Genomic DNA, 13,508 nt, shown 5'->3' on the forward strand with positions numbered 1-13,508 from the left:
TGATCGTCTCTACAGCAATCATGCTTGCCATTGGTACATAATGATGAGAATGCTGAAAGATTATACAGCTTTATGTTAATGCTTCACTTAATATAGTACCACCACTGATAGCCAAACTCATAATCAACCTTTTTAACGAGCTCACCATTTCGGCAATAATAAATAGAGAAAAGAATCGAGGTAAAACAAAAGTTTTAGCTTTTGAATTAGATTTCACTATTAACAGGTGTGACGAGATCCTAGGCACGAGAATATAACAAATTGATATTAGAGCCAACCATCATAGGGACTCAAATCCAAGAGAAGAGTTGAGATCTTTTTTCCAGAAAGCATAAGCCATATCCGAAGCCAGGGTGGCTGAAGCAGAATCAAGAATGGAGGCTCGAGTTGTACAATCAGAAGCCAAGATTGAAGCACAATTACAACTTTTATCTCAAAAACTTCAGGAAATTCTTAATGGTGCCAGTAGAAACTAAAGAAGAGAATCTGATGGAGGAATGGGCAGCAGCAATAGTCACGTTCTTAACAAAACTGAAGAAAGAGTAGAAGGGTGATTGTAATAGGAGTTGTTCCACGAAACACTAAGTTGGATTTTCCAACTTTTGATGGAATCAAAGATTCATTAATTTGGCTGCATAGATGTGAGAACTTCTTTTCTAATCAAAGGACTTCTTAGATATATAAAGTATGTTTTGTTGCATTCTATATGCTTGGAAAAGCACAATTTTGGTTCTATAGATTGAACAAGATGAATCAAACTTAACATTATGAGTCTTCAAGGATTATTGCAATTTGCATTTCAGACCTCCACTCAGTAGCAATCCTTTGGGACAATTGGTTAATTTGAACCAAACAAGAACGGTAGAGGAGTACCAACGCCAATTTCAAAGTTTACTAGCTCGAGCAACAACAATCCAAGTAGACCATCAAGTGGACTTATTTACTGTGGGGCTAACTAATTCAATCAGGCTTGATTTGGAGATGCAAAATCCACCATGTCTAGTACAAGCAATGAATTTAGTAAGAGTTTTTGAAAGAAAACAACAGTTGGGGGAGAGATTTATAACAAGGAAATTGGACAAATTCATGGTCCAGTACAAGAATAGCACCTACTTCATCAATTCTGCTTGTAACCAAGGCTACCGCCAACTAGATCTTTAGCACATCACAGATTCTAGTTCAGGAAGTGTTTCGTCCCTCTCTATTAAAAAATTGAGTTATACAGAGAGGGCTAAATGAAGAGCAAGGGGCATTTGTTATAATTGTGACGAACCATATTCCTTGAGGCATTAATGTAAGAAGTTGTTTTGGTTAGAAATTGATGATTCAGAGGAACGAGAAAAGGACTATGGATGCATTTGTCCTATCTTACTGTTGAGCTTGAGAGCAAGCTCTTTCTCTAGGAGGGGAGTGATGCTATGGATGCATTTGTGGTTGAATTTTGGGGATTTATTTCCTATTATTATTAGATATTAATTATTGTTTTAGTTAAAAGTTATTTCCTTTTCAAAATTATAATCCTTCTTATACAGGAACTTCTAATTCTAGTAGGATTATTATTATTTCCTTTCTAGTTATAAACTTGATGGAATTAGGATTTCTAATACTAATAGGATTCCAATAGATCTTGTGTAAATCTCTCTTATAAAAAGGGTAACTTGAATTAATAAAATTAAGGAGAACTATTTTCAATTAAATTGAGATCTGGACTCTCTCTTCTCCAATGAATCTAAGATTAGAGCTTCCTTTTGATGAGCTCACATTTTCAACAATAATAGGTCAAAAGAATTGTGGTGAAGCAAAAGATTTAGCTTTTAAATCAAATTTTACTGTTAATAGACTTGTGACATGATCCTGGGCACAAGAACATAACATATTGCACTTGATACTATTTCATATTTAAGCTTGTTGAACAATGCCATAAAATAAGGTTCAAGATAAAAAAATGGTGCCATGAGGTTGTTTGATTTTATAAACCCTCACTTGACATTGTGTGTACTTCGTTAAACGTGAGTCCAGCATGCCCAGTGCCATTGGTTATGCAGCACCTGAAGCTCATCTTTTGCATCTAGCATAGGACAATGCCGAAAAATACTGAATTTAATACTGAACATACTGAATGGTAATATCAATGCACAATAATCACATTTTCAATCATTTATTTTTTATTGATAGAATTAAATTAAAGAGAGAGAGTGTGTGAGAGAGTAGCAAAGAGTTTAACTCTTAGATTATGTAATAAAAATAGAGGTCAACTAAATGTCTACCATCACATGTAAGTTACGTGACAGAAATTATGCCCCTTTGATACAAACTTTCAACATTTTGACTCTAAGAATCATTTTTAGAAGTTTAAATGAATCAACTAAATTGCTAAAAGCTTATTTGATTCTAATAGTAATTGTTAGGGGGCTTAAATGAATCAACTAAATTAATAAGAACTTATTTGACTCTAATAGTAATTATTAGGAGGCTTAAATGGATAAATTAAATTAACAATGACTTGTTTCATTTTAAGAGTAATTGTTAGAGCTTTAAAAAAGTCTTTTTACCAAGATTATAATTCTAAATACATATTAAATTTTACTTTAAAACTTCCTAAAAATAATTCTGGACTCGTCATTGATTATAAAGCAACTAAGAAAGAAAATCAGAGAATGGATCAAAAACAATCCCCCCAAAAAAAAGATAAGAGCAAACTTAATTTGTAAGCAAGTTTACACAAAATTTGACTTTCTTTTTTATAGATGTGGCAAATGCTAACGTTTCAATTTCGAACTAATAGCTGATGAGTAATGTAACACCCCAAATTTTATTATTTATGAGTATTTTTGGTATTTTAATTTTATTTGAATTTTAGGAATTTTTTTGAGATTTTTCGGATTTTAAAAATCGGGTTCGATTTTCCGAAAATATAAACTTTGATGATTTTTAAAAATTAATTTAAGGACCACGTGGCAAAACTAAAAATATATTTGGAGTCTACGTATTTTTCTGAGTTTTCGGGAATTTTTTCGGAATTTTTGGACCTCGTTTTCGGTAGAGTAAAAATTCAAAATTTTGTATTTCGAATCGAATCGGCCGAATCGAACCGGACCGGATCGGACCGGTCGAATCGGACCGGTCTCTTCTCTTTTTCTTCCTCTTCCTCCCGCGCGCGACGCTCTCCCCTTCTCTCTCTCTTTTCTCTCTCCTCCCGGCCACCGCCTCCTGCGTCCTCCTCAACGCCGCGCGAAGGTCCCTCTTCCTCACCAAATCCGCCGATCCGGTCACCGATTGGACCGGGTCTTGTGTCTAAAATCATCTACTCGTGAGCTTTCCATAGACACCAAGAACGCCGAAATCCATCGAGCGGATTGTCCGATTTTTGCTCGGGAAGATTTTAGCCCATTTCGACTTTTGGCTAGATTTCTCGAAAACCGTGAATCCCACGAGGAAACCGAGGCCACCAGCACTCTCCATTCGTCGAGAGCTTCGCAACGACATAAATTTCGAATTTTTCCGACACCGATTTTTGGTGGGTCCCACTAACGTATTTTCGAGCATAAAATGAGATAAGAAAAATCTGAAAAAATTAAAGTACTAACCCCCGAGTTATGGGCTTCGTGTAGGTATCATCGATTCGCGGAAATTTGCGCAAATTTGGGCGAATGGACGTTAAAAAGTCTCCGAATTGGGCCGAGGTTTTGGCTAGCCCCCATTGTCGACGCCCCGAGCGCCTCAAGTCGAATCGGCAAAGGTAAACCCGAACCTAGTTTTTACGTAATTTTCTAGTGCTTAAATAGGATTAAAAATCCATAAAATATTCGTGGTAGCTTAGAAAATTACGATTCTTTTTGCAATAGCTTAGTAATATTGCTAAGGACCGCGGGCAAAGTTTTATAATTTTTAGAGCTTGTTTGGGCAGTTTTGCAAAAATGATCAATAATAAGGACTAAATTGAAATTTTGCGTATTGTGATGGATTATTGATTTGATGGGCCCAGGAGGGGCTGTGTGATATGATTGAACTGTTGATGTATGGATTGTGAGTATATAAGTGCGTTTTAGCCCTTTGCAAAGTTGGGTAGGTCCTAGGTATAGGGAGACTCTGATTTTCTACGACTTAGGACGTAATTGGTCTTTTTCTTTATTTGTATTGAGTCGATTGTATTAAATAAATGTAATATGATTGTCGTGAGCCGACAACCTTCTTCCTCCGCCACCGCCACTTTGTCGTCAAGTCTGTGAGTAAAATATTAATTTTAATTATAATTTCGATATTATTATATGTTCAGCATGCCCATGCATCACTTATATGCATATATTTATGTAGTTAAATTCTAGGCACGATTTATGTTGCATTCATAATCTGATGTACCATGGATGTTGTTGTGGTAATTTGGAGCGGTGTGCGTGCGTTGGCGTGCGTGTGATGTGGTGTGGACTATGGATAGACGGGGTAGTCACGGCTTGAGTAATTCGGGACCCGTTCCTTCGAGGGGTAGTCACGGCTTGAGTAATTGACCCTCGATTTGGTTATTAAGTGGAAGTCCGAGCTTGAGTAATTCGGCACCGTTGGATTTAAGAGAGTCGTATAGGGATCGGCCCATATGTTATGATTGATACTACAGGTGTGTGAGTGCTCCAAATTACCTTTTGATGTTATGATGTGAAAATGTTGTGTATGTTGCATTTCACTCTGTTGCATTAGTTTCATATATTTATAGAGAAAATAGTTAAAATTGATATTTTACTCTCTGAGTCGAACACTCACTCTGTTCAAAAATTTTTACAGCCACGGAGGATATTTTGTTGTTAACTCGCTTTTTACCTCGCAGGTTGTTTATCAATATTGTGTAATTTTAATTACTCCTAGAATTTCCGCATGTGTTAGCAGTAATTATTTGAAATTGGTCTGTAATATTATATTCATGTTGGACCTGTAAACTTAATATTTTAAGTCTGTTTGATGGATTGGATGAGGGAGCTGAGCTCCCATTTATTATTATGTTGATGAGTATGTAGAGGGTGAGCTGAGCTCCCCAATGGATTGTTTATTGTGTTTACAGGTCGGGTGAGTCGAAAACTCCCCGTTGGAAAGTCCATTTTATGGGACTCCGCTTGTTTTCTTGATATTGGGCCCAAATGGACCTTAGAGTTGGGTTAATGAATAGTTAAGGCTTACTACGGGCCTCGGGGGCTTTAGGCTGGCCCAGGTCCTAGTGCCGGTCCGGCCCATAGGTTGGGTCGTGACAAGTAAAAATTGTAAGTGATTGGATACAAGTCATGGCATACCCTGATCCTTAAGTGAAGCCACCACACAAATGTTATCATTCTCAAGAATTATTAATAGGTCACTCGTTCCCCTCGCCACGGAGAGGAGAAAGAAAGTGAAAACTAAATTTATGTTCTGTCAAGCACCAAATTTAAATCAAACTAGTTGATGCATGCAACAGATTAGAAAAAAATGAAGAGGCACAGTAAGCCAATCCCATAAATAGTCATAGTTCTGATTCATAACTTAATATCTAGGCACGCATAAGCCATTAGCTTCATAATTTCTCAAATTTCTACAATTGGTTAAAACACATCAGAAATTATCATCAGTAGGAAATTAGATTCCACCATTTTAAGTTCAATGTGAAAGTTAAATTCTTGTAAAACAGGATAAGAAGGAATTCTTGTTCAATTGGAACACACGATATGATCACAGGTAGGTGGATCCGCTCACACATAAGAGCTCGGAAGTCATGTTTTCTAGCACTAAAATAGAACTTAAGCCTTTAAAAGGCAGTCTTCGAAGACCAAAAATCCATCAATCGAACCAAGTCCCTTGGCTGGAACAACTCCTTCTATAAGCAACCACTGCAAAGACTCGATTATGTGATACTATCTTACCATTACTGAACATCCCATACGAAAATCCTAAGAGCAGCCAAGAAGGTAGATGTGGACTGAATGACTGATCTCTATTGCTTGGCATTTTTGCCCCATTCAGCAAGTTTTGCTGCCACTTGTTTTTCTGACAATGGAAGATAATAGATCCGAGGAGTTGCTCTGGTTTTCCTAAAGAGATCATCCAGAGTAACAATTGGAGGGTCATGTTTCTCTGGAAGTGGTGGCAGTGGATGAGCAAGCCGTTCCTTAGCCAGAGGCGGGTTAGACAGAGGTGGTGGAGATGGAAGGGGAGGTGGGGGCGGAAGATGTTGCCGAGAAACTTGCGGACGGGGAGAGGGCTCCGGCAAAGGTGGAGCAGCAGTAGCACCAGGAGTGACGGGGGCAGCTGGAGGAGCCTCCACTTTTAGTTTTACTTCCTTCGGGTCAACAAACTCAGCTGCCAAAAGACGCCCACCATTTGAAGGCCATTGCAGGTTATACACAGCATTTCTCGTCTCTATAGCTTCTTCAACAGATGAGTACTGCATAAACAAAAATTTTCCCCACATACAAGAAATTAGGACAGAGATTCAAGATATACCTACTAAAGACCATCAAATGCATCTTGCAGGTCTCAATGAAAAAGATTCTTCAGCAATTAAATAGACGGCAAAATTAAAAACTTGCTACTGGAGTACCATAGACAATGGGAAAGAAAGAAGCCTTACACTAACATAGCAATGGGTTTTGATTTGGTCCATCCAGAAACTGGTGACCTTCCCAGTTTTGCCTAGAAGTTCTTGGACGGCTTTCAGGGTAAAAGGTCGCACAAAATTATCAATTCTGAGGGAATTAGTGTGAGGTCTTTGTGATGGTGGAACTGCCAAACAATAAAAAGCAAAAACTCAGTAAACTTTAATTACAACCGCTCCCAGTTAAATCTGTATTAATCCACTACATAAGAACCACAACTTACCAACACGTTTTCTTGGTGCATCCTCAACACTAACGGAGGAGTCAGATCGTGAGAAGTTGCGTCTAGAAAGAGTAGGCTGAGATGCATCCTTAGGCGTAGTGGCAGGTGCTACATTAGAGCTTTGATGTTCAGGCATCTTGAGGCTTTCACATTTCCATCTGCGTTGCCTCTTTAAAGGCTCGGCACTTTCAACAGCATCTTGATCTGCAAATAACACTCATTATGCCAAACGAACACGAGGAACCTACTTATCATCATACAGAACCAGATAAAAAAAATCCTCAACTTTGACACTTGTAACAATTTTGACCAATTCTTTTAATTTTATAAATTGGGGGTCAAAACTATTTTTTTATCACAACCATGGAGTCTGTCAGTATTTCATAAAATTACAGTTAAATTGACGACGTAATAGGGCTGCAAGACCTATACTTTGATGAAATGAGATTCACCAACCTTTGTTAAAGAGTCAAAATCCTAATTTACTTCATGAAACTGAAAAATATCAAATTAAATGTGCATATTTATAATTCAAGGTACTTTTAATGAAGTATATCAGAATTTTTAACCATTAATTAAGATTAAAGAATCTCATTTCTAAAATCATGAGTGTCACTACTTTGTCACATTGTTGTTTTAACAAGAATTGTGAGCAAATACTGATGCTGGATATAATTATAATGAAAAAAATAGTTCTGACACCTATCAGATAAAACTAAAAATTAATGAAAATTGTTAAAAGCTTCATAGTTCAGGATTTTTTTGGTACATTAAGCCTATAAATATTCAAAATAAACTTTTCCAATGCTCTGATAAGAGAAAATTATTGATCAAATGAGCAACAAATAAATATGTTGCTGAACAAGAAAAGCAATAGATCATCTATAAATAGATTGAGAATTGATGAAAGCAGCTATTTTGTAGTAAGATAAAATTTTCCATTACTCTAAAATTTATAGGGTCGCATTGCATGTAATAATTTAAGCTATTCAAAATTATTAAACCCTCTATGTATAAATAAAAAGAATTAGATAAAAAGAGATGAGCATTATTTTAAATGCATCTGAAGTAACACCAATACCTAGATATGTAAACTTCAAACCTAGCAAAAAAAGTCCAAATATGCAAGAGTCAACTTTAGGAATTTAACAAAGAAATTTACTGACGTAAAAGATGCTTCCATCCACCAATAATTTATAGCAACAACAAAAGCTTGTTCTTTATCCATGATTGGACACAATATATAGGACCTTAAATCCTGTGTAACTTATTTTATGCAAATGTTTCTCCCTACTTAGAATAGTAACCATAATAAATGCATAAAACAGTAAAGAACACATGACCAACACCTTTGAAATAAAGTACATGTAGTCAAGCAGATGCCACAAGCATAAAAGAACACAAAAACTTGGATCATGCAAACCTTCTCCAGAACACATCTCCAAATGAAAAAAATAAATAAATAAATTAACATTTACATAAAATTCAACTTCAAATATCAATGTCACTGGTCTTCCACTAAAATTTCAATGTTATCACAATTCTCAGTCGATAAAATTATAATAGAAAAATTGCAATAAATTAAGTACTGAGAAAAACAAAATGCAAAAATAATGCAAGGGAAAAATTGAAGAAAAGAAGAATTTGCATGCACCAGAGGAACATATATTTGTGTGCATGTGCCCCTTGCAACAGCAAGGACAGTCATTAATAATTAGAAATATAAACTCACAATCAGTTGGGATATCATGTACAGTCATCAATAATTAAGACAGCAGGTTTCTCTGGCATAAATCAAAATTTTCTTAATAAGACAAATCCACCAGTTATAAGCCATATATTTGTAATCTTGAGGCTCAATTACAGGACTCTAAAAGCGAGCGAGAGAGAGAGAGAGAGAGAGAGAGAGAGGGAGAGGGTGGGGGCGATTGGCCAGGGTAGGGTCTTAGTCAAAACAAGCTTTTCCCTCACCTCCGTGCAGACAATGGTTATCATTCTTGAGATGACGAGACTAATTCCTAATTTTATGTAAAATAAATACCTAAATCATCTCCTTCACAGCAATATGCATTAACTGAACAAGGCAAACATAAAACCCATGTCATTCCTTCCACAATTAGGTCCATGCAAAAACATTCATTAAAGGTCCATTTGATATCCAAGCTATTTTGGGTTTTAGATTGTTGTTGTTCAATAATTAAAAAAAAAAAAAGTCATATCATTAAATTTTTTTTTTTCACTTGATGCCTTTAAGAGAAAAAGGGGTTGCTATAACCACAAAAAAATGGTTTTCACCAATCTAATCAGCATGTTTTCACACATACAATTCTTTTATTATTTGGATAACAATCAAACCAGAAGCAGTATTGATACCAAAACAGCCCCAATGTTTTCAACAGTATAAGCCTACCTTTGCGGAAATTATTAACTGATAAACTAATTTATTGCATCAGTTATGCAGAGGAAAATTTATGAAAACTTGCATGCACTCATGGTCATAAAGAAAATGTTCATTGCAAAATGAAGATAAAAATTGTTCTAATAGCAACACCATGTTAAAGGAACATGAGTAAAGCGAAGAACATATGGCAAAAGGAATTGCGAAGGAGTAAATATGAAGGAGAAGAAAGGGAACTCAGAATGCAGAGCTCACCATTAAGCTTTCTTTTCTCAGCAGGCACAGCAGGAAGAGTTTTATTCTCAACATTCATTTTCTTTTGGTCTAAAGACAAGTTGCTCCCCACGACATCAACAGTATTTTCCTCATTCACAACATGGATTCCACTTTTCTCACTTTTGTCTCCCACATCATCGGAGTTATAATTTGAATCAATTTGCTTACTCTCCACAACGTCTTCCTCCATAGAATCATCACCAGAACTTCTGTCTAAATTTAATTTTTCCGAGTAACCCACATCTATAATATCATTTTTCTTGCTCATATCTGGATTTGTAGAATTGCTGTCATCTTTCTCTTCAACAGATGCCTTCTTCTCTTGTGGCTCCTCAACATCCATTGGATGTGATTCGCCACCAACTGGGATGACATTATTGGATGATGGTTCCACCATCTCTGGCTTAACAACATCTAGTTCTAATTTGACATTATCAGCAATTATATTATCCTTTAGTTCAATCTTTTCATTAATTGACACAGAATCAGTAGAAATAGAATCAGATTTTACTTGAAACCCTAAATTACGGCTGACCTCAGATACCTGGTTGTTTGGAGCAGAAGAGTCCAGTGTGGCATCGTCGTGTGGAGGCCTCAAACTCTCATTCTCCAGCTGGGGCTTTGATTCATCATTGTCCAGCTGGGATTTCGAATCCTGAAGGTCCAGCTGAGGCTTCGTATCCTTATTGTCCAGCATGAGCTTAGAATCTCTATTCAATTCATGTGCTTCAGAATTTTGTGCATCTTGCCCACCCAATGTTACTTCAGATGCCACACTCTCAGAAACTGTAGTGCTGATCTCCAGAGCAGCTGCAGGAACAATGTGCTCCCCTTCAACTGTAGAAGAATCAACACCTCCTATTATGATACCTTCACTAGGTTCTTGACCTGTGGCTTCAGCACCATCATTGATGTCAACCTGAACCTTAATATCACCCACATTCTCAGTTTTTTCACCAACAACATTCATGTCAACTTTAGCTGCATCAGAAACAACTGGCACTGCCTCAGAATTTTTTGTCCCATCTACAGGCTGTTTATCCAAATCAATATCAGCATCCACATCTTTTGCATCATTTTCCCTCTCAATGAGAAGTGCTTCACCTAAACGTTTTATTAAATCATCCTTCAATCCTTTTGTTGTCAATTTCCGCCTCTTAAGTTCTTCCTTTAACTCTGTAACCTTCCACTGTTCTATTGGTCGATTGTCAACAGTTGGGTATTTCGACGACATCCTTTCCAACTAAAATCACTTCCACAATCCTTAACAAAACATAAAAATTCAATACGCAATCAGCCACTTGTGATCTGATAGTGAAGCATACAACAACGGTAAGAAACCCCCATAATAAATTAAAATTACAAGCCAAATGTATCACATCAGAAAAAGCAACCCAACATTGAAAAAGCACAGATTGCTTAGCTGTAGAAATTTAATATCTTAGGAAATGAAACAGAAAGTTTTTTTTTTTTTTTTTTTGTGGGGGGGGGGGAGGTGTAAAGCATATTGTTGCAATATCAATGGAAAATATAATTTTAAAATAAAATTCAACTACTAAAACATCTAATCTCTAACACTATGTTTAGATCATGGTTTCATAATGTATCGAATGATTTCTCTCCTCATTTGTTTTGATTGTTCTTGAACCATCACTCTACTACAGGTTTTGGGTTTCTTAACCATCACTCTACCACAGGTTTTCAATCCACCAAATCGGTGGTTTGAGATAGTTAAAATTTTTGTATTCATATTTTATCCTTATACACTTTATAAAATTTCAATTATATCATATTCTTTAAACTATTTATATATTTAAAACATTAATGAGTTATTTTAGTAATCTTCATATTTATTTTATCATACCATATGAAGGTTATTAAAATTTCAATTACATCCTATTCTTTAAACTATTTATATATTTAAAACAATAATAAGGATATTTTAGCAATCTTCATATTTATTTAAACCACCCAGTACCATACCAATCTTTACAAACATGTTAAAAATATAAACTATACTATACAATAAGATAAATTAATAACCGCGTTGCACTCAATCCAAACGGAGTGTAAAAATATGAAAATTTTCAAATGCATGTTAAAACAAAAAGATACCAATATCACTCAACCAGTTTCATTTTGGGAATTGAGAAATTCAGCAAAAAACCAAGAACATTATTCGCTAACAAGCATTAGACACTAAATTCAACAACAAATCACAGCCGAATTACCAAAAAAGAAAAATGGATATAACATAATTTAAGCAATAACTCACTGGATTGCTTGTTTAGCAGCTCGCGATCACCCAAAAGGCTCACAACAGAATGGGATATGTGTGAAACCCTAATTTCACAACATAAAATCCACCGTCAGACGTATAGAAACAAAAGCACCAAGGAAAACAACAGAAGCCCACAATAAAAGACACGTCAAACAGTAATTTATGACAGCCCCCAAACAACAAAAGACCCAACAATCTGCGTCTCGGCGCTACTCTGATTCCTGAAAACAAAATGAACAAAACCAACTAAAACTAAGAAAACATGAAAATCAAATGTACAAGAGGGGAAAAGCAAAAAAGGTTTCTAGAGATGCGAAAATGAAAAAAGAAACAGTTTCCGTCGGATTTTTTTCTCCTTTTTTTTTAATCCAATTTAGGATTTTTTTGAGGGAGAAAACATGAAAAAGTGAAATTAGGGTTTTTTTTTTTTAGGTTGTACAGTTGGTTTACGTGTAATCGAAATATAAATTGTAAGAGTGGGGACTCCGAGCTCTGCGTCTTGAAATGCTGATTTCCATTGTGAAATACCGATTATGCCCTAACGGATATTCTTTAATTTATTTTAATAAAATCACTTTTTTTTTTCAATAACAGCTACTTAATTAAAATCTCGTAAATTTTTAATAAAACTTTTATGTAGTATATTTTACGTATTTTTAAATTATAAAAAAATTATTTTATCATTAAATTAAATTAAAAAATATATTTTATTTCAATATTGTTATTATATTAATTAATCTCAATTTATAGATAAAAAAATAAAATTTAATCTAATTCGATAAAAATATAATTATTTTTATATTTTAAAATCATATAAAACATATTATATATAAATTTTATTAGAGATTTTATAAAATTTTGATTTGAGAGGTTGTTAATAAAAAAAATTAAAGTTTAATAATTTATTTAAAAAAATAAAATATAATAATTAAATTTAAATAATTATTAAAATTAAATAATTATTAAAATTTAAAAATTATTAAAATCATTTAATATATATATATATATATAATTTCTTTAAATTACATGAAATTTATTTTTTATATTATATATTATATAGAGAGTCTACCTTTTTTTATAAAAGTAAGATTTTTTTTTTTTTTTTTTGAATCGAAAGTGTTCTGAAAATCAATCCAAACGCGGTCGGAAGGGAGGGCGGGGTTCCGTTTGATCTCACGCGTTTTAAGCAGCGTGCGTAATAGGATAACAAGCTTCTAAAATCCTGTGCAGTTTTAATTAAACCTTTTTTTCTTATTTGCTATAATTATATTTGTAAAAATATTATTTTTCTGTTTTTTTAGCCCTATGGTACATTTATTAATCAAGATAATTTGAATAATTCAATCAATTTGTATAATTATAGTTTATTTATTGAAAATGATAAGTATTAAAATTTTTGCAATGTTTTTATTATAAATGTTCATTATGTTATTATGATTGGATTTCAATAATTATTAATTATATAAGTTGATAATTTTTATAGTTATTTTATTTAAAAATAATTATTAATAAAGCAAAATTTATTTATAGAAATAAAGTTATAATAAAAACACTGTATTATATTTTATATTTATAAAACTCTTAAATTATAATAAATAAATAATTACAAATATATATTTTATAGAAAACAATAATAATTTATTAGCTTTGCCTTGAATATATACATAGGTCAGTTTGAGTGAGTTTTTTATATTTTATCAAATCAAATAAAAAAGTTAA

At 34.0% G+C, this 13,508-nt stretch overlaps 1 protein-coding gene across 2 annotated transcripts; it reads right to left on the minus strand.

The window, feature by feature from the left end:
- Positions 1 to 5,578: 5,578 nt before the first annotated feature.
- LOC110671011 (uncharacterized) lies at positions 5,579 to 12,263 on the minus strand. Of its 2 annotated transcripts, none has more exons than XM_021833357.2 (5): positions 11,784 to 12,263; positions 9,488 to 10,771; positions 6,835 to 7,038; positions 6,587 to 6,738; positions 5,579 to 6,400 (listed from the first exon to the last, which is right to left on the minus strand). In XM_021833357.2, the coding sequence occupies exons 2-5, from the start codon at positions 10,740 to 10,742 to the stop codon at positions 5,951 to 5,953; spliced, it is 2,061 nt and encodes a 686-aa protein (XP_021689049.2). In that variant the 5' UTR covers positions 10,743 to 10,771; positions 11,784 to 12,263; the 3' UTR covers positions 5,579 to 5,950. The 2 variants fall into 2 exon arrangements, with proteins under 2 accessions (XP_021689049.2, XP_021689050.2); XM_021833358.2 differs by having other exon boundaries at positions 9,488 to 10,816.
- Positions 12,264 to 13,508: the final 1,245 nt, after the last annotated feature.

The sequence above is a fragment of the Hevea brasiliensis genome, chromosome 7 (assembly GCF_030052815.1).
Source record: "Hevea brasiliensis isolate MT/VB/25A 57/8 chromosome 7, ASM3005281v1, whole genome shotgun sequence".
Lineage (NCBI taxonomy): Eukaryota > Viridiplantae > Streptophyta > Magnoliopsida > Malpighiales > Euphorbiaceae > Hevea > Hevea brasiliensis.

Excerpts from the sequence above, each read along its gene's own strand:
- LOC110671011 (XM_021833357.2), bottom strand. The coding sequence starts at position 10,742 with ATGTCGTCGAAATACCCAACTGTTGACAATCGACCAATAGAACAGTGG. Across the intron at positions 6,739-6,834 it reads TGCACCAAGAAAACGTGTTG|TTCCACCATCACAAAGACCT; the intron begins GTAAGTTGTGGT and ends ATTGTTTGGCAG. Across the intron at positions 6,401-6,586 it reads AAACCCATTGCTATGTTAGT|TACTCATCTGTTGAAGAAGC; the intron begins GTAAGGCTTCTT and ends TTGTTTATGCAG.